General features: G+C 39.2%; 2 protein-coding genes across 4 annotated transcripts; both read right to left on the reverse strand.

Moving 5' to 3' along the window:
• Positions 1-3,979: 3,979 nt before the first annotated feature.
• On the reverse strand, positions 3,980-10,681 carry cahz (carbonic anhydrase). Its single transcript, XM_040036987.1, has 7 exons — positions 10,201-10,681; positions 8,826-9,023; positions 8,015-8,133; positions 7,772-7,864; positions 7,616-7,678; positions 7,292-7,447; positions 3,980-5,427 (listed from the first exon to the last, which is right to left on the reverse strand). The coding sequence occupies exons 1-7, from the start codon at positions 10,232-10,234 to the stop codon at positions 5,308-5,310; spliced, it is 783 nt and encodes a 260-aa protein (XP_039892921.1). The 5' UTR covers positions 10,235-10,681; the 3' UTR covers positions 3,980-5,307.
• A 7,620-nt stretch (positions 10,682-18,301) lies between these two features.
• LOC120736730 lies at positions 18,302-20,947 on the reverse strand. Of its 3 annotated transcripts, none has more exons than XM_040037018.1 (3): positions 20,732-20,947; positions 19,569-19,927; positions 18,302-19,312 (listed from the first exon to the last, which is right to left on the reverse strand). In XM_040037018.1, the coding sequence occupies exons 2-3, from the start codon at positions 19,616-19,618 to the stop codon at positions 18,337-18,339; spliced, it is 1,026 nt and encodes a 341-aa protein (XP_039892952.1). In that variant the 5' UTR covers positions 19,619-19,927; positions 20,732-20,947; the 3' UTR covers positions 18,302-18,336. The 3 variants fall into 3 exon arrangements, with proteins under 3 accessions (XP_039892952.1, XP_039892953.1, XP_039892951.1); XM_040037019.1 differs by having other exon boundaries at positions 19,569-20,397; XM_040037017.1 differs by having other exon boundaries at positions 19,569-20,947.
• Positions 20,948-21,458: the final 511 nt, after the last annotated feature.

A 21,458-nucleotide genomic window follows, 5' to 3' on the forward strand; every position in this document is an offset into this window, starting at 1 on the left:
AATGCCCTGTACCAACACAGAGCAGCTACCTGAACACTACTCCAACAGAGGTCGATTAATAATTTTACCTCCTCACTGCGTATGACTCTAAATACTGTAGCTCCTGTGAAAACTAAGGCCTCAAATCAGACTTGACTCAGTGGTATAATTCTCAAACACGTAGCCTAAAGCAGATAACTCGTAATCTGGAGAGGAAATGGCGTGTCACAAATTTAGAGGATCGTCATTTAGCCTGGAGAAATAGTTTGCTGCTTTATAAGAAAGCCCTCCGCAAAGCCAGAACATCTTACTATTCATCACTGATTGAAGAAAATAAGAACAACCCCAGGTTTCTCTTCAGCACTGTAGAGCCAACTATTCCTTTGGCGTTAACTAGTAATGACTTCATGAACTTCTTCACAAATAAAACTTTAATCATTAGAGAAAAAATTACCCATAATCATCTCACAGATGTAATATTATCTACAGCTACCTTTAGTATCATTGGTATTCATTTAGACCTTTTCTCCAATTGATCTTTCTGAGTTAACTTCAATAATTACTTCCTCCAAACCATCAACGTGTCTTTTAGACCCCATTCCTACAAAACTGCTCAAAGAAGTCCTGCCATTAATTAATTCTTCGATCTTAAATATTATCAACCTATCTCTAATGATCGGCTATGTACCACAGGCCTTCAAGCTAGCTGTAGTTAAACCTTTACTTAAAAAGCCATCTCTAGACTTAGCTTAGTCTTAGGTAATTATAGGCCAATCTCCAACCTTCCTTTCATATCAAAAATTCTTGAAATTGTAGTTGTCAAACAGCTAACAGATCATCTGCAGAGGAATGGTTTATTTGAAGAGTTTCAGTCAGGTTTCAGAGCTCATCACAGCACAGAAACAGCTTTAGTGAAGGTTACAAATGATCTTCTTATGGCCTCTGACAGTGGACTCATCTCTGCTTGTCCTGCTAGACCTCAGTGCAGCGTTCGATACTGTCGACCATAATATCCTATTAGAGCGATTAGAACATGCTGTAGGTATTACAGGTACTGTGCTGCAGTGGTTTGTATCATATCTATCTAATAGACTCCAGTTTGTTCATGTAAATGGAGAGTCCTCTTCACACACTGAGGTTAATTATGGAGTTCCACAGGGTTCAGTGCTAGGACCAATTCTGTTTACATTATACATGCTTCCCTTAGGCAGCATCATTAGAAGACATAGCATACATTTACACTGCTATGCAGATGACACCCAGCTCTATCTGTCCATGAAGCCAGATAACACACACCAATTAGTTAAACTGCAGGAATGTCTTAAAGACATAAAGACCTGGATGGCTGCTAACCTTCTGCTTCTTAATTCAGATCAAACTGAGGTTATTGTACTCGGCCCTGAAAATCTTAGAAATATGGTATCTAAGCAGATTCTTACTCTGGATGGCATTACCTTGGCCTCCAGTAACGCTGTGAGGAACCTTGGAGTCATTTTTGACCAGGACATGTCCTTCAACGCACATATTAAACAAATATATAAGACTGCTTTCTTCCATTTGCGCAACATCTCTAAAATTAGAAATATCCTGTCTCAGAGTGACGCTGAAAAACTAGTTCATGCATTTATTACTTCCAGGCTGGACGACTGCAATTCATTATTATCAGGATGTCCTAAAAACCTTCAGCTAATCCAAAATGCTGCAGCAAGAGTCCTGACAGGGACTAGAAAGAGAGAGCATATTTCTCCTGTTTTGGCTTCCCTTCTTTGGCTGCCTGTTAAATCCAGAATTGAATTCAAAATCCTGCTCCTCACATACAAAGTCTTAAATAATCAGGCCCCATCTTATCTTAATGACCTTGTAGTACCATATCACCCTATTAGAGCATTTCGCTCTTGCATTGCAGGCTTACTTATTGTTCCTAGAGTATTTAAAAGTAGAATGGGAGGGAGAGCCTTCAGTTTTCAGGCCCCTCTTCTGTGGAACCAGCTTCCAGTTCGGATTCGGGAGACAGACACTATCTCTACTTTTTAGATTAGGCTTAAAAGTTAGGACCAGGTGACCCTGAATCCTCCCTTAGTTATGCTGCAATAGACGTAGGCTGCCGGGGGATTCCCATGATGCATTGAGTTTTTCCTTTCCAGTCACCTTTCTCACTCACTATGTGTTAACAGACCTCTCTGCATTGAATCATATCTGTTATTAACCTCTGTCTCTCTTCCACAGCATGTCTTTATCCTGTCTTCCTTCTCTCACCCCAACCGGTCGCAGCAGATGGCCCCGCCCCTCCCTGAGCCTGGTTCTGCCGGAGGTTTCTTCCTGTTAAAAGGGAGTTTTTCCTTCCCACTGTCGCCAAAGTGCTTGCTCATAGGGGGTCATATGATTGTTAGGTTTTTCTCTGTATACCTTACAATATAAAGTGACTTGAGGCGACTGTTGTTGTGATTTGGCGCTATATAAATAAAACTGAATTGAATTGAATTAAAAGCTTTCTTCCTTTCATGAATCAGCCTCATAAGAGCTGGTTTATTATTAGAGAAAAAAAATGCACAACTTGAAGGAAGGAATAATCATATCTCTACAAAAGGAGATATAGTTGCAGACAATGTCCGTCAGTTCATTCATGTTTCTGGATGACTCCACAAACATCAACCAGTCAGTACAGTCAAAGCATCCCTGCAGAGGCGTTGTTACTCCAAACCTTTATGTGGTGTTTCCTCACCATCTCGCTCCTCAGCACAAACTGGCAGGAGATGCACCGTGTTGTGGTCAGAGGATCCGAGGGCGGGGCCTGCCACAGATGTATGCGCACCTTTTATGGAACCATAACATAGATCCAGACTTTTATTGAAGTGTGTTCACATGTTGATAGAAACTGCCCAGTGTCTTCTTCAAATTACAGTGATTAAAGTCCCCCAGAATAATATTAGGGGCCTCAGGAGAGAGAGATCGGAGTGAGTACACAACGTTGGAGATGGTGTCAGCCGCTATCTTTGGGTTCGCTTTATGATGGACACAACAGTGACACTGGTCTGCGGGAATTCCCTCGGCAGGTATGGCCTCATAGACATGGAGAGAACCTCAATGTCCGGCAGACACACCTGTTCACAGACAATAAAGTTTTTACACCATTTCTGATTAATGTATAAACACACCCCTCCTCTGTAAGATTTCCGAGTAACTCCGGAAATCAGCAGCTTTGCATTTATGCTCAGCTCTTTCATCGTCACAACAGATTGGCACTGCCCCAATCCATTATTCAATCTCAAGCTCTGCTCTGATGATTGTGGTTACAAGTGGTAGAAATGAGCTTTTCTGAAGGGTGGCTGGTGTTTCTCTTAGACAAAGCGTGACAAGTTCAGTGATTTGGGACAGAATGCTACTCCTGCACATTGAAACGAGCCAGATGAAGTCGTACAGGGAGCTGTTAGGATGCTTCATGGGAAATTCCAGGGAGAGATGTTCCAGGCCCTGTTGTAGACCCAGAACACGCTGGAGAGATTGGTGAGATTACGTTTCCTGGCTAGGAAAGGCTTGGTATTGTCCTGAATGAGCTGCAGGAGGTGGCCGGGGAGGGAGAAGCCTGAGCTACTCCACTTAGCCTGCTTCCTAAGCAATCCAGACCCAAATAAGGAGGACAAAATGGACGCATGGATTTTGATATCTTGACAAAATATTTGACAAAAATGATGCAATTATTGCCTGTCTTTTTCAGATATACGGAAGATTAACAAAGTCAGAAGGATTCATTGTCTATTGATTTTGAATGTGTATAGAAAATTATGTGCTAATCCTTGATCCTTGGCTGACGATTTACTAAAGAAGTAAAAACTGAACCTGCTAAATGATGCAAGTGAGAAGATCACTTTTATTCTTTAACAAGAGATTTTAAGATAAGTTTTCCTCTGGAAACCAAGCATATATAAAATGAACTGTAGTAAATCCAGTTAATTCCCAAAAGAAGAACAAATATTGCTGTGAAATAAGACAATAATACATATTTTTTTGAAATTGTTGCACTTTTTCATTTATTAAGTGAAAGAGTCTCACAGGCATTTCCACGTGTAATGTGACTATAAGCAGTTAAACCTGTTTTACTATAGATACACCCTAAAACAATTGATATGAAAAACAAAACTAACATTGCTCTGGTCTCTCATAAATACCTGCTATTTATTTAAGCTTAGTTAAATGGAGAATAAGCTAAAGGCACTGAAAAAAAGAGTAAAAAGGAACAGTGCTCATAGCCATAAAATGATGCCACTTTCTTTCCAATTTGTCTTAAAGACAGCAGTTAAGGCACTGTGGTGACCAGTAAACAAACAAACAAACAAACCAAAAAAAGAAAGAATGGAAAAATAGCCTTCAAGACCGTGGTTAAGGCACTGTGGTGACGGGTACACAAACAAACCAAAAAAAAGGAAGAAAAGAAAATTAAATGACACAAATAAAATGTATTGTAGTGCCACTGAGAAGATAAGCCATATCCACAGGAATGCACATGGCCTTTGGTTGTACTATTGGTTAAAGCTAGATTAGACAGTCCTTAACAACAGACTTACTTCTGTTATTGTACCATAATGTACCATAATGGGGGGGTCAAAAGTCAAATCTACTTACGTAAAAGCACTACCTGACAGGTGGTGGCTCCAACTGCTGTATAGTGTGTAAAATGATGAGTACGACTACAGAAGAATGTCATATCCAAGTTCAGTCACTTCCTGTTTTTGCTGACCAGTTTACTGACCAGTGGCAGAATTAGCCATCGGTAAGCCTTTGACAATCTGAGCAGCTGTCTGCAGCACAAATCACAACACAATCAATTCATAGAAAGCTTCAAAATGTTGCTAAAGGCAAAGTTTAAGCACGAGGAAAGATTTAGAAGACTTTAAGAAGAACATTAAGCAGACTTTTGTTTCATAAACAGGAAACTGTTCCTGAAAAGATCATTTGTGCTTTATATGACAAATTAAAAGCAAACCTAGTCTACAGTGTCTTTTTGATGAAATTGATAACAACAACTATATATTATTGTTTAGATATTAGATATTATTGTTTACTGACACTTACTTATAAATAATAATTCACTTTGGAAAGAGTTTGTTGTTGTTTTTTTAAATGCAGATACTGCAAAAAAAAAATCGATTTAATCTAATCTAACTACAATAATACACCAATCTAGTCCTACATCATTGTTATTGGCTGTTACAATTTTCCATGTGATTTCAACAGAGCAACAATAAAGTAAGTAAAGCCTGCACACAGGGAACAGGAATGTTCACCAAAAGAAGAAGAAAAGAGTAAGAGGATCTGACAAGGAAGAAGGGCTTATTTGAAGGATGCACGGACCAGGCGGCCCTTGAGAGGCTGTGGAGGGCGGTAGTTGTCCACCATGTAGCATGGAGCTTCTCCATCTCCGGTGAAGAGGAGGCTGCGAAACTTGGCCATCTAATGAGGAAGGAAAGTGACAAAGGGAGAGTAATAAAAGATCATGTTTCCATGGACTTCTGCAGAATTGTGGAGTTGCATTAGTACAATTTCTAGCAATCATCACCAAGCAGATTAGATTAGGAGATTACAAGTGAGAGGTGAATGTATACTCTGTAGTATCACCAAGGGCTGCTTATATTGATAACTTACAAAATTACACAGTCAGTGTTGCAATGTAACCAGTTGCTGTCTCTAGTAAGCAAGTACACTACCTTTCAAAAAGTACTACATGATGTACATTACTTTTTAATTTTTTATAGGTGAACAAAACCATTTCACCGTAATGTTCCCACACAGACATATTTAACAAACAGCTATTTCAAATTGTAATCTAAGCCTTATTTAAAATGAAAGAAAGACGTTTGCAGTTGAGTATCATATAAAACAGCCTATTTTACATGTACGCTCACAGTGCACTTCTACCCAACAGTAATACATGCATAAGCAAATAATAAACCTTTTAATGAAATAATGTTTCATCCACCTCACATCCATTGAAGTGTCATTAATTACTGTTACATGCAAGTGGTTGGTATGTGGGAGAGGCCCATCCAATACAAGTTTCCTCTTTAGCATTCCCTTATCATGTCAAATGGCTTTTTGGTCCAATTTGATGAAGGCATTGGTTTAACCAAACTGAAGCTAAAAGGACTTTTCTTCATACACTTTTCTGAGAACATTCACACCACTGTTTCACAGGATTCCCAGGACAGGATTAGTTGAACATCAGTGTGCTAGGACTAAAATGTGGAATGAAAGATGTTAAACAATTAAATTACTAAGACAAAATGGAATAATCTCACTGCAGTGTATGTGTGTGTGTGGGAGAGAGATAGAAAGATAAATGCCTAAAGCAGTAAGGTTGTTAAAATAACTATTTCACTGGGAGTGAAATAGTTATTTTAGCCTTTAGCTAGCTGGTGATCTTGAATTTACTTTAGCAGGCCAAAGTTTCCGTTTATCTGTCACTAAATACATGTTGCACTGTGTTTCAGTGTTGCTGCACTGATTTCTACTTTGTGGAAAATAACTATATCTATATATATGCGTGTCTTATAAATGTATGAGCACATTTAATGTTAGTGGAGAACGCTTATTGCCACCTCTGTGTGAGTTTTGTGTCACACGAGGGTTACATTCATGAGTGCAAACTGCCCCCTGGAGATACAGGCAGTCAGTGTAATCTAAGTGAAACACCAGTTACTTAAGGTTTAGACCCACCCTACTAAGTCTGATATGGCTTCTGTAACTACACTCTTGACAGTGATAATGTTTGGATCAACATTCTGGCCCCCCAAACCGTGCACAACCACTAAATGAAATGTATAGTCATACAAACGTGTGTACGATTATACTGTAAAAAACAGAGTAACAGGTAAACAGCCTGTTCTCTTTAACCAACAACAATGAAATTGTGTTGATTTCATGAGTCTATGAAGCTTAATACTTTCCTTTCACTTTCCTATTTGATGTGAAAATCTTTCAGCATTCTCAGCTGACAAAATGACTAAAAAGCATGTACACATTCGTGCACATGTACTAAAGTGTATATTTTCTTTGGATTAATACACTCACACTCTGACATTCTACCTAAACCCCTTATAACACTGTCGCCAAGGGCTTGCTCGTTGAGGTTATATTATTGTTGGGATTTTCTTGGTATTATTGTAGGGTTATTGTAGGGTCTTACAATATAAAGAACCTTGGCTGACTGTTGTTGTGATATAGTGCTATATAAATGAAATTGAATTGAATCAAATAGTTATAACTACACATTGCCTATGTGTGTGAAAGGGATGGGGTTGGGGGCCAAGATAAGTACTTGTGCAGGGCTGACGCTGATTGGCTCCTTAAGTACAATCCAGGTGACACTCTCTAGGAGAGGAGGAGTCGTCAAAGAGCCCTCATAGGTCCAATAATCCAGGGAACCAGGAAGAAGAGTCCTTGGATCGAAGTTAGCAAAGGTTGTCTGCTTTCCCTGTAGGCATGAGGGAAGAGAAAATGGAAGAAAGGAAATACCAAAAGAAAAACCATGATAGTGGCATCATTAGTTTCCAACGCCTTTAAACTGCTCTGCACAAACAGTACGAGCACATTTGTTTTCAGCAAACCTGTATTTTACCAATTCTGAGACAGCTGATTTTACCTTGTTCTTGATGGCATCCAAAGCATCCAGAACTTTCTGAAGGCGGGGGTTGGCAGCACCAATCTGGAACACAATGTGAAGACAACAAACTTTTATATTTAACATTTTTTGTTTTTACTTTATTCATTTTGAACTTTTTACCCTCTGACGGTTCACCTTTAGAAATACCCCCACTACAGCAAGTCCATCAGACTTTTCAGCTGCCTCTCCAAAACTGGGGTACTTAGTGTTCCAGTGCACCAAGTGAAGCTAACAGGAAAATCAAACAAAGTTGAAATATTAAAGCACAAATCTGAAGAAAGTAAAGTAACAACTAAATAGTTGTTTACACAACAGACCCACAAGTTGCACATTGTGTGCAACTGTTTTTAATCCTATGCAGTGTCAAGATCTTTTTACCTCACAGGGGAACTTGATGCCATTGAGAGTGTGCTCAGAGCCTCTGTTGTCACTTCCTCCCCAGTGGAAATGAAACTGCCTCAGACGGTAGACTCCAGAAATAGGACCCCCAGTCAAGGCTAGTAATAACAGAACATCATAATCATTGGGGCCACAGTCAGGAAAGGACAGATGTTGCACGTGTTGATCTTTGCTATTCAGCATTGAAAAAGCAAAAGACCCAGGAGTCTGACCTGTATGAGGTTAACACGAGATTTTAAGTCTTTTCTGGTTCTCAATTTTTTTGAACTTTTTGAACTGAGTAGAATGACTTAATTCTGTGTTTACTTTTACTTTTGTAATGACATGCAGTACACTGGATAAAAGGTGAACAGTAAAAGTACTAGTATAGTATAGTATAACAGGGTGGGGTACTGTAGATGTCTGTTGACCTGCAGATAATGAAATAGAGCTGATTATGATTAACTGCATGCTGACATCATCACTCTTATCTACTACAGTACATACAGCAGGGGTGGATGCATAAACAAGACAGATAAAGCTAACTAATGCTAGGATCAACTGTAAATGTACACAATGACATACACTTTAGAATTTTTTAATCAAAGACTCACATTTTCTGACCCTCTTCTACACAACTGCAATATAATGAATATTATATACTCATTACACTTTTGTCCATAAGGCTTTATAACTGTACAAAACATTAAGAAGATTGCATTGGACATCTAGACATTTATTTGATGATTTAGCCACACCTTACAAGACATAAATAACTAGATGAATATCTTTTTTGTGGCTCTGTACTTACTGGAGCTGTCTGTGTCATCCACAAAGTCCACCTGGAAGGAGTGCCCATTGTTCAGAATGCCCTTGGTGTTTGAGGGGTCGTAGCTGATTTTCAGAGCCTTCAGAGATGGGTCATAATGAGCTTCTTTAGGGATTATGTTAATGGGAGACTGCCTGTTCCCATCAGCTATGGGGAAATCTGCAGCCCATGTGTCAGGTCCTGCAAATACATGCATGTGTTAACATCAACATACGTTCCACATATGACTCTCCATGCTATACATAAGTATACTGAGAATTTTAAAATGCACCATTTCTATTGGTTTTTCAAACTGAAGTTAAATGTAAATATACGATGTTTACGACTAAGAAATGTAGAACTTATATTTAATTTCTCATTTCTGTTTATCAAGTACAAGGTCTCAAGGTTAAGGTGCTCACATCCTTTATGAGAGAGTTGAAAAATTAACACGTTTAAACGGTCATACTGCTACTGACCTAAATGAGAACCTTGATGTTGAAGTTGTTTAGTTAATAAAAGCAGCAGTACCACAATACATACGATACAAATGACTTTCAAAGTATCTGAGTTCTTTCCAAGGTAAATGCTAACAGTATGAACACAGTAAGTATTGGAAATCTATTACACTTGGCAAATAAATTGCTAGATAATACCTCACATGTAGGTTAGATACAGAAACTTTCATACAATTTCTAATGAAAGGTTGTAATAGTCAAGTCTATTTATAATCCATAAATTGTAGTTTTAAAAGCCATTTTATCGAGATACGTTTCTTCCAAAATGTCCTCAGCTCTAAATCTCATATATATATATATATATATATATATATATATATATATATATACACAACATTTTCCCATTTTATTCCTGTCTATAACATCCAGGTATTATAGGCAGTGAAAATATATTCTATAAATATATAATTAAATAAATATATTACTAAATAAAACATAACAGCCCGTTTTTATTTGAACATAAAATTACAGAAAATGTGTCCCAGAGAAACAGTTATCTTAACTAATAAAACTAACAACTAACTTATCAAAACAAACCAAATTACATATTTATTTTTATTTAAAAAACTGTAATAAAATCCATTCATTAAAATACAATACTGGTTTTAATGTTTAATCATAAAGGAATAAATAAATAAGAACGCTTAGCTTCTGTAAACGAACAGGGTCTCTGTAGGTCTGCTCCTACCCCAGGCTTAGCCGCAGTGGTATATTGTTTAAGCAATGAAATTATTATAGAAAATGGACAAATTGTTGTTTGTAATATATGCCACTGTCTACACAACTATATAGAAAACGGAGCTGAGTGTGGCAACATCCTCTCCTGCAGCAAACCCGGTAGGATGCTCTAAGATCCTCACCGTTGGTCGGTTCGTATCCCCATCCATGAGACATGGCTGCTCCAACTGTAAGCTACCCTGGTACTGATTAATCCACGTCAGTCTGCCGGACGATAAAAAGGCGAAGGGTGATCTGTAATTACCACTCGCTGCGTTGCTTTATATACGCTGTGTCAGTCCTCACCCCCGTGGGTTTGGCTTGCCGCTTCTTAAGAGAGAACAGGGCAGCCATTCAGAGATGTGATGGTGGCGTCCTTTACTAGCCCAGTCCTCCTGCTCGCCTCTCCTCCCCCCTGCTTTCCTCACGATATGCGGGGTCTCACTTTTGAAACGACGTGATGGCGATTTTTCAGCCCGCTCTCTCTTCCCCTGGCAGAGAAGGATTAGTACCTGATGTGCGCACATCCTCCACACATGTATCTCTTCTAGCACCCGGCAGCGTGCCGATGCTGTCTTTCGGTGCTTCCAGCGGATCTGATATTGTGAAGCCTCTTGCCAGCTCTTGTTGGTGTAGCTTTGTGCACGGGATGTTCATGCCTTTGCACGCTCAGAGGAGCTTATTTGTGGAGTGGAGGCTTCAGCCCCGCAGTTAAACCGTTAAACACAAGCACACTTTCCTACCAAAACAGCCCTAGTTTTCAATATCCTAAGCGAAACAGGTCAAAACGCAAATAAATAATATAATACACTTTAAACCCTAATACTCAAAGTAGTTAAATACATTGTGTAAACGTAATTTCCCCTAAAAATCTATTAACTTCAATATTTTGAGTTTCTCCTTTTTCAGTGTGAGTTAATTGAAGCAATTGAAGTTATTTTGCTGAATAAGTACCAGTTAAAAATATTTCTGGTTTAGATATCTGACAGCAAACATAAAACATTTTTTAATTTTTAACATAAAGATCGGGTTCATTTTGATTTTGGCATTGGACAATACAACAGAACTGCTTTGATTGGTAACTTGAAGGGTCTTAGATTTTTATTATTCTTTATATATTATAGATAGTGCTTGCCTTGCTTTCTTGTTGCCTGTATGGTGGGTGAAACTGACCCAATTTCAAATGGCAGCACACCTGAGCAGGCAGGGCTCTGGTGTATAAAAAGCCCATAAACTAGCCCTGCCAGAACCTCTTGGGTTTCTTCTCTGCTTATTTTTCATGGACGCTGCTTAGCTGATAAAGCATTTCAGTTTTGTTTTTAGCACATGCTCTCTCAAATACCCTCTGTGAATTCAGACATCATGTGTTGATATGCTGACAGTTGTTCAAGCTAGGTGTCTTTATTTTATTTAACTGAAATATTGTGAAATATCAGGGGTGGCTGGAGCTCAGGTGATAGAGCAGGTCGCCTACTAACCGGAAGGTTGGTGGTTCGATTCTAGTCTGCTCCAGTGTGCATGCCAAGTATCCTTGGACAAGATACTAATCCCAGGTTGCCCTTTGATGCATCCATCGGAGTGTGAAGGAATGTATGGCTGTTAGTTAGCACTAAATGGGTGTGATTGGGTGAATGAACAAATTGTGTAGAGTGCTCAGATAGAGTAGAAAAGTGCTATAAGAACCAGTCCAATGGCCTCCAAACTCTATATGTGTTCTTGTTCTTTTTTTTATCACATACTTTGAGCCTGGTTGTGACAAATGGAGACTCGTCTGCACAATTATCTTGTTCTCAAGTTTTTTTATGCTTAATTAAAAGCTTGGTGTGCTATTTTGTAAGACTTCAGTGTTACATTTGTGTACACTAAATTGGCTAGTCGTATCTTTGGGTTTGCCTTTAGAGAAAGTCCGAGTTATTAGTCACAGTTTGGTCATTTGTGGTTGACTGATATTCTGGGGACTATATCTGCTGAGTATTAGCTTCGGGAGGCCTTTGGAGAAAAGCAAACTTTGCCACATTAACTTGTTAAAACCAAATCAATGAACTTCAGAATTTTGAGTTGTTTCTTGGGTTATTTGCCTATTGACAAACATATTGAGCTGATCTATAGAAGTTTTCCATCTTGCTTTGGGGACACACCTTCTAAAATTACGGTGGCCCCTAGAGACAAAGCACGTACAAACTCCAAAACACTTGCAAACTCCAAAGCACATGCAAACTCCAGAACACATGCAAATTCCAAAACACTTGCAAACTAAAAAACACATGCAAACTCCAAAACACGTACAAACTCCAAAACACTTGCAAACTCAAAAACACTTACAAACTCCAAAACACTTGCAAAATCCAAAACACGTACAAACTCCAAAACACTTGCAAAATCCAAAACACTTGCAAACTCTAAAACACGTACAAACTCCAAAACACGTACAAACTCCAAAACACTTGCAAACTAAAAAACACATGCAAACTCCAAAACACTTGCAAAATCCAAAACACTTGCAAACTAAAAAACACATGCAAACTCCAAAACACGTACAAACTCCAAAACACTTGCAAAATCCAAAACACTTGCAAACTAAAAAACACATGCAAACTCCAAAACACTTGCAAAATCCAAAACACTTGCAAACTAAAAAACACATGCAAACTCCAAAACACGTACAAACTCCAAAACACTTGCAAAATCCAAAACACTTGCAAACTCTAAAACACGTACAAACTCCAAAACACTTGCAAAATCCAAAACACTTGCAAACTCCAAAACACTTGCAAAATCCAAAACACTTGCAAACTAAAAAACACATGCAAACTCCAAAACACGTACAAACTCCAAAACACTTGCAAACTAAAAAACACATGCAAACTCCAAAACACGTACAAACTCCAAAACACTTGCAAAATCCAAAACACTTGCAAACTAAAAAACACATGCAAACTCCAAAACACTTGCAAAATCCAAAACACTTGCAAACTAAAAAACACATGCAAACTCCAAAACACGTACAAACTCCAAAACACTTGCAAAACCCAAAACACTTGCAAACTCAAAAACACATGCAAATTCCAAAACACAACGGAAGTGCTCCAGGACGCTAGGGGCAGTGTTGAGCTCGATTTGCAAAATAAACGGCAAGTTTGTCTGTATGGGACGGTCTAGTCTCCGTCGCGCTTCCCAGGTTGCCTAGCAACCATGATACTAACCGCTGGAAACTTGTCATACAACTTGGTTTGACAGAAATGAGGGAGAACACATTTTGTTCATTTGTTTGTTTGTTTCTACAAGAGCTTTGTGTGATTTGATAAGTATCTGAGGCTGAGACCACAGGACAGTAAAACATGATTTTTGGGCTTCATTTCTGTACTGAACAGTTATTTCAAGATTAGTTAGTAAATAAGAATTAGCTGATGTTGTTCATGAGACTAAAGTCATATCACTTTGGTAATGTAAATATAATATGGCCAATATTATAGTTATTATATTAATCATTATTAGCTATTACAGCAGTGAACATGAACTCTGTGTCAAATACTGAGCTTCAGTACAGATTCAAGTTGCCGTTATTTATATGTCTTATCACCTTAAATCTTCACTCAAAGACAAGCATCTTTGACAGTGCATATATAGATGTATCATATATAAGAGACAAATGTTGTTCCTTCAGTATGTTGGCATTACTAAATTTGGCTCATTGCTTACATATATTTATAAAAAGAAAATGTACAAGCTGTGATAACTGTTTCTGATAGAATGAAGAGTAGACCGATATATGAAATATTCCTTTATTGGGTGAGAAAATCAGACCATGTCATAACTGCTTTAAGTCATACAGAATAGATATCAGAGCCTTAAACAGGCTGACTTCTGCTAAATGGGTCAAACTGGGCAGAAAGTCTACAAACACATAACATCCTTATAGAATATGATGTAACACTATAGATCAACTTACCTCAGAATATATAAAGCATATAAACAATTACAGCAATATGATGCAACAAACACAGCAGTGCTACTGATCCAAAATACTCAAAGCTTCATAGAACTGGAACAAACATTTATTTTTAGGTCCATTCTGCTGCTGATACATACTTTAGGTTTCTGAATATTAAACTTGTTGCTGCCTTTCATAGTGTGTAACTTGAAGGCCCTGAGTACTTTCTCCCACACTGAAAACACTGGGATGATAAAATGATTTGAACATTACCTAATAAGACTGATTCAGGACAGACAATTAGTTATTTCAAACTTTCCTAGCAGTCCTTCACAAACAGGGAACAGTCTGTCTATTCTCTCCATCTGTCAGCTGCTGCTGGCTCTTCCTCCTCCTCTTCCTCACACACTGCTGAGTTTGTCCTGGTGGATCATCAGGGGTGCAAAGCCTCACAGATGATGTGCAGCAGTGGGTCCCTCAGTCTGTCCTCACTCTGGACACTTGCAGTTGTCACACATGGAAATCAAATGTGTGATAAGCTGCAGGATTCAAACACAAGTGTGACTTATAAACACATGTTCATACTTTTATTACACAATCAGAGAGAAAGAAACAGAGAGAGAGTGCAGGACAGACAGACAGGTGAAAGTCTCAGGTGTATACACTGCTACAAAACAGCACAAAAGAAGGAGGATTTAGTGTTTGTGTTATTACGAAACAAGAAGAGTCCCAGATGGTACAGTGGACACATGTGTGACTCCTGTGATTAAAGCATCTTTCTTTCAGCTTAACGAGTGAACCGTCAGCTCGTTCAAACACACGTTAAAGTCCGTTTGGCTCGACACCACCGAACAGAGGCAGCAATATAACATAGCTAACATTAACAGTGCAGTGGATCCTGCTTGTGCCGTGATGTTCAGGACTGCAAACCGAGCAGCATCACTGACTTTCAGCTTGTTGTGTTTGTGGATATATGACTGACTTTAATTATCCACAAAATCATCACAATCTCTGTAAGATTAAGGTCGACTATATATATATATTTTTAAAGTAAAGGCTTTAAAACCAAGTTAATTCTGAAAGTACAGACATCGCTAATGTCACATAACTTTCCCGACATGTGGCCAACAATAATGGTTTAATGTTCTTCATTAAAAAAATATTTGCGCATAAATAAGTGACATAATATTCAGTACTTACTTCTGAAAGTTTACTCTTCCTCCGCTCCGCTTCCACCATTTTTTTTCGGCAAAATTATCCACACCACCACCGCACCATGAAGTCTGGGATATGTTGGGCCATGAAGGCTACACCGACCCATCCTTAAAATTCAGGGAAATTAAGGACGCATTTGAGGGCCGCATGTAGAGCAGCCTTTGAATTGGGACAGCCTTCTCTTGTCGCTGTGATGTAATCGGCCTTAAAATGCGGCCTTTAAGGCTGCAAAACCCAAATCCGGTCATTGGTACTTCCTGGCTTGTGTAGTTACTAGGTAACAAAAGCTCAACACTGCCCCTAGCGTCCTGGAGCACTTCTGTTGTGTTTTGGAATAGACTACTTGCACTAGGGCATGTGACGTATTTCCGTTTCCAAATAGTACCGCTTGTGCGTTTCCGGTACGTTTGCTTATCTATCGGTAGCTATGCTAATGTCGCTTCAGAATGAGTATAAAAAGGAAAGTATTTAAAACAGAACATTTTCAAAAACAGGAGAAGAAATACTCCGAGCATTGCTGTGTCCCACTTTGTTCAGCTTCAGCCAAATTTAACGGCATACTAAGTTTTCATGCTTTTCCGACCCATTCCGACTTGAGAAGACAATGGCTGGTAAACATACGCCGGGATCATTTCACGATCACCTCTCACACCAGGGTCTGCTGCAGACACTTTGCCAGTGATCAACTCATAGAGCCAACAACCCTCGATGGTCGAAGGAGGCTTATTAAAGGTGCTGTACCAACACTTTTTGAGTGGAATGGCTATAAAGTTGAACCACCGCGGCGTAGTGTTTGGGAGAGAACGGAGCGACGCCTTGAACTAGTTCCTCCTGACGATCAAGAAGAGCAAAGTCTTACAAGAGATCATGACTACTGCTCAGTCCCTGAGCCGTCTGCATTGGACATATCTGCATCAGCTGCAGAAGACCTGTCCAAAGACGTGGAGACTCTGAGGAAGGAAATACAGGAGTTACGTGTCCAGCGAGAATTTGGGTTACAGCGTTTTGCTGGCTCCGACACTGACATCCGATTCTATACCAGGTACACCTAAGTTCTATTCAAGCTAACTGTTTAAAATATACCAAGGTCACCATCAGTTAAATTTCGAAAGTTTTTCCAGTCTTAATGAAAACAAAATAGATATTTACTTTTTCTCTGCTGATTGTATGTTTTATGTAGATGCTTTAGTATTTAAACGATATCCTAATGCTACAGGTAAAATACAACACCAAATACTCTTAATCAGACTATTTTATACAGCATACCATTAGCATATTTGTCACAGTTCACATTATTTTTATGTCAGTGTGTAATGTTAATTAATGATTGACACGATGTATGTCTCTCTCGTGAATAGATTTCCAAGCTATGATCATTTGATGGCATTCTGGGTTTTGATTGAGCCTTGCATCTATAAAATGATCCGGGTTTCAAGAGCCAAGTCAGCTGCCAATCGGAACGAAGAAGTGTTGACACCTGCACGCACATCAACAGTAGGTTATGGGTTTGTTGGTAGTTAGAACTAGAGGTGTAATGTTATTGTATTTATGTACAATAACATTACATTATGTACAGTAGCATACATACACAGGTGTATGTATGCTAGACTCAGTATCCTACATACATACACCTGTGTACTACAGCACCTCATTGTTTACCCCATGGTACAGTATGGTATGCATAACCATTACAAAACATTTAGCCAAGAAAAGCATAATTTTACTAGTTCATAGCTTGAGGAGTAACATTTTCCCTTTTGTTTTCACCTTCCAGAGGCAGCTGCTACAGCCAATTGACGAGTTTTTTCTTTTCCTGGTTTTCCTGTCAGTTGGTTTGAAGGAGAGGGACCTGGCACACTGATTTAACATACACCAGTCCACAGTGAGCCGCATTATTGCAACATGGACAAATTTTCTTGCCACTGCACTGGGGTCTCAGTGCATCTGGCTTACACGTGAAGAAGTGCAAGCTTACCTCCCTGAGGAATTCAAAGATTTCTCAGACACCCAGATGATCCTTGACTGTACAGAGCTGAGGTGTCAGACACCATCCTCACCACTTCTCCAAAGTGAAATGTACTCTTCGTACAAATCCCACTGTACGATGAAAGCCCTGGTTGGCATAGCTCCACATGGTCCAGTGACATTCATTTCTAATCTGTATGCTGGTTCGGTTAGTGACAAGGAACTATTCAAACAATCAGGCATTGCTGAGAAGTTGACTGAAGACATGGCAGTGATGGTAGATAAGGGCTTCCTAATCACTGATTGTTGTAAATGCAAAGTGTACTGCCCACCTTTTCTATCTAAGCAGAAGCAGATGCCAGCATACCAGGTTAAGGAGACGCAGGCCATAGCCAGACTCAGGGTACATGTGGAGCGAGTCATTAGGAGGATCAAACAGAACAAACTTTTTGATAGCATCATTACCATGTCACATGTTTATAATATCAACCAACTGTTTGCAGTGGCATGTATGCTGTCAAATTACCAGAACACAGCATTAGTTAAAAAATGGGTTAAGTGAGACAAGATGGATTTTTCCCAAGACACCAGTGCCAGTAACTTATGGAAAATGACCTGCAGCTGAGGCCACTACAGTTGCATTTCTTCCTTCTCAGCTGACAATACTTGATTACAGAACTGGTACTTGAGTGCTGATAGTTGAGTTTCAGTTATTGATAATTCAAATTCAATGCAAATGTTGAATGTTAATAATACTGTTCAATTATACTACTATATTACTATTCAGATTCAACAAAACTGTTTATCAAAATTATAAAGTAAATCACTAAATCGTTTTAAAATCATAAGTGACATTGAGCTTTTGGAACATCAAAAATACCATTTATCATTTTCTACAGTTCAGTTGTGTTATTGTCTAAATGTATATCAGTATGCTAGGTATGGAGTTTTAAATACTTACCATGTAAATAAGTTCTGCACAAATTCAACGTTTTAATGTGTGTTTTTAAAAATTAAATTGATGCCATTGCTTAAATAACAGTTTATTGATGTCACATAAAGGTAACATGTAACAAAAGAATTCATGAAATATATTGAAAATAAAACATCAGTTATTTTGTTCCAGCCAGCCTGAAGGATCTTTTTCTTTTTGCTATGTTTTCACTGTTCATTTTTTCAAACACAGGTATCTTGGCATATATATGTAAAAAAAGAAATAGTCTGCCTTTTCTCTGATTGCATTGTGCACATCTGTATCCATGTATATTCTTTGCACTAGGTAGTCCTCTTGTGCCCACACAACAAAGTCACACCACTGCATCCCACTGATGAGCAGTTGTCCTTGCACTTGCCAGTAATATGCGTGGCTCTTTTTTAGTTTAGGGGTACCACATTCCATCTGCACATATTTGCAGTCAATAAAGTTTTGTACATTGGGACATTTGAATTCGACGAAGCCAAACTGGGGGTATTCATTGGGGTCAAAAACAACACCATCAGGAGATGCAGCAAGCCAGGGGGCAATGGGGTGAATGACCAGACCACAGGGTGAGTAGTTAACATTCATTAGCCTACTATACTCTGCTGCTATTGCAGGCTCCATCTCAGTTCCTCTCCTCATGTCTGCTGTCTGCCTTGTTCCCTTCAATATACGCTCTGCTAGTGACTCGGCCGAGCTCTGGCCTCTGACGTGACACACCTCCCGAAACCTAGAGGCAGTCACTCTGGGCCTGCGGAGCTGATGCCACTCAGACGAAGAGCTTTGCTCACGTGTAGCTTCCTCTATTTTGTGAGCCATTTCCAGAGTTACAGACAAGCTTTTCAGATGCAGAAGCTCTTCTTCTGAGCACACAAACACACAATCTGATGGCAAGATGTCATACCCCTCCAGAGGCAAGTGCGGTGTTGGTGGTGCATCGCGGTGTAGTGTGATGTACCGGGTTGTCAAAACCGGCTGCTGATATGACAGAACACTGCCCTCCTGCACCAGCCCAAAGGCACTTTCCACAAGGGGTTTGTCAGGTCTCATGTTCATTGTGGTCACAAGTGGCCTGTCCTCAATATTAAATTTTGCATATGCCTCCGTTATTCTGAACAAGCAGGGATCTGGTAACGGACCCACCATGCCTCTGTAGAAGCCACTCCTAAAGAAAACATCAATGACAATAATGTAAGGAAGAAGGTTGTTATACTGAACAACAACTAAACTAAAAACTAAAAGGTGTAAAACAGTGGTGCATAAGTTAGAGACTGGGATGTATATGTACATGACTGAGTTAGCCGTCTTCAGAAAGTGTAATGTTGTATGTAAATTAATACCTATTCTGACACATGTATGTATGAAAAAAATAGCAACATACATTTGTAACACGTGAAACCAAATTTTACAAATCTAATTACCGTACTCCAGTCTGGGCCATTCTATTTGGTACCGGCTTAGTGAAGATCATGGAGTTGATGGGTCCTGGCTTCACACCCTAACAGAAGACACATTTACTATGGATGGTGTTGCTGTTCATATGTAAACATGGACTAATTCAAAAACTTTAACCTCATTTAAATTACCACTGTCCGTGGCTTGTGCATTGCTGTTCAGATTCCGTGCAGCTATGCACAGGGGGGACAACCGGCACTCTGAGTTGTGAGTAGTGTGCTGTTTGGAAGAGCAGTGCCACTGTGTGATTGCACATAACAGCGCCTGCCACACAGGAGCACTGGCTATGTGTCAGTATCACCGGCGATGAATCCAGAAGCTTAATCTAAGAAGAAAGAACGAAAATTAAAAATGTAACATCTTCATGGAAGAGCCGAACAGGAACATAGTTCAGTGTTATGGTTACGCACCCTCCTGAATGCTTAGTGTTTCCTTCTCTCCCTATTAAAACAACTTAACCATGCTTGATAACTGTAATAACTTAGATTGTGTATATTTGCAGTATTAACTTGTTGTCAAATGTTTCTGATCACCCAAACACACGTTGATTTAACTATCTGACTAGTCAAATTAGGAGTGATAAAGCAGGGAGACAAGGAAAACATTCAAGTTGATGGGCCTTTAGGAATGAACTTAACTAATGCTTAAATGAACTGAACCCCACTGAACGGGGATTAACAACTTTACACAGCTTCCTGCCTACACTTAGTCTGTGTGGTGCCTCACTCTTCCTCATTGACCTGTAGCACAGGGCTCTCACACCGACCTCCCCTGACAACCTGTCTTTATTGGACACTGAATAAAGATACAAGTACCATTAGCATTATTTCTGTATTACTCATTTCAGCATGTCTTAAACATATATATTTTACACTTAGCAAGAGTAGCATTAGGTAGTTAACTACCTCCATAGTTAGCCAACTACCTTACGCCATTATAACAGTGTCTAACTACAAAAGTGACATTAGTTAAGAAAACCTCAACTATAGTTTAGGACGACATAAAACACCGTTTAAGAAAACATGTAATGTAGAGAACTGACATCAAATGAAGGACATAGCGGAGTAACGTAGTGTTTGCATTTGACGTTAGCTAGCGTTTCTTTGTCGGTTAATTTACGTTTTCTTACCTTCGTAGTTGTGTATATATGATGCAGCATATAACTTAAATCCTTTATCTAATTTGCTGGCGGGGGTAGTCGTCACTCTGCAAATCCGATGAACATCGGTGATGTTCAATTTTGGGAGCTCTTGTAGGCAGCGAGTGTAGAACGTCGCCATGGTTTAACCGCACCGGAAGCACTGGGGCAGGACTACATAGAACGCGGAAGTGTTAGTGCAAGTAGTCCATTTGCATGTGTTTTTTAGTTTGCAAGTGTTTTGGAGTTTGCATGTGTTTTGGAATTTGCATGTGTTTTGGAGTTTGTACGTGTTTTGGAGTTTGCATGTGTTTTGGAATTTGCATGTGTTTTGGAGTTTGTACGTGCTTTGTCTCTAGGGGCCACCGTAAATTACAGCCTTAAGTCTTTAAGTATAATGAAACAAAGCTTGGCACTCCTATTTTTGCACAGTTTCTCACATTGATGATCTTAGCTGTAGCATGGCCTCTGACTTTATATCTATTACACGCTCTTTTAATTTTATTCAGCATGTCTCTGAACCCACTCACTTTAAAAGCCACACCTTGGCCCTTGTGTTTTCTCTTGGCTCATGGATCTCATGATCCATGAGCAGTTCATAAATCAGGATTTTGCTCAGAGGTTTTTTGATTTGCTTGAGCCAAATTTGATGAGGGGTTACAATGATGCTGATGTTGCTACACAGTGTTTTAACAATCACTGTTTGGAGTTAATAAAA

Source organism: Simochromis diagramma, unplaced genomic scaffold, assembly GCF_900408965.1.
Source record: "Simochromis diagramma unplaced genomic scaffold, fSimDia1.1 OVJJ01000630.1, whole genome shotgun sequence".
NCBI classification, from domain to species: Eukaryota; Metazoa; Chordata; class Actinopteri; order Cichliformes; family Cichlidae; genus Simochromis; species Simochromis diagramma.

Bases quoted from the DNA above. Each gene is read 5' to 3' on its own strand.
- cahz (XM_040036987.1), bottom strand. From the start codon at position 10,234: ATGTCTCATGGATGGGGATACGAACCGACCAACG. The intron at 8,134-8,825 runs GTAAGTACAGAG...TGTTATTACTAG, and splicing joins GGATGACACAGACAGCTCCA to CCTTGACTGGGGGTCCTATT. The intron at 7,679-7,771 runs GTGAACCGTCAG...ATTGTGTTCCAG, and splicing joins TAGTGGGGGTATTTCTAAAG to ATTGGTGCTGCCAACCCCCG.
- LOC120736730 (XM_040037018.1), bottom strand. From the start codon at position 19,618: ATGATCTTCACTAAGCCGGTACCAAATAGAATGGCCCAGACTGGAGTA. The intron at 19,313-19,568 runs GTAATTAGATTT...TGTTTTCTTTAG, and splicing joins ATGGCCCAGACTGGAGTACG to GAGTGGCTTCTACAGAGGCA.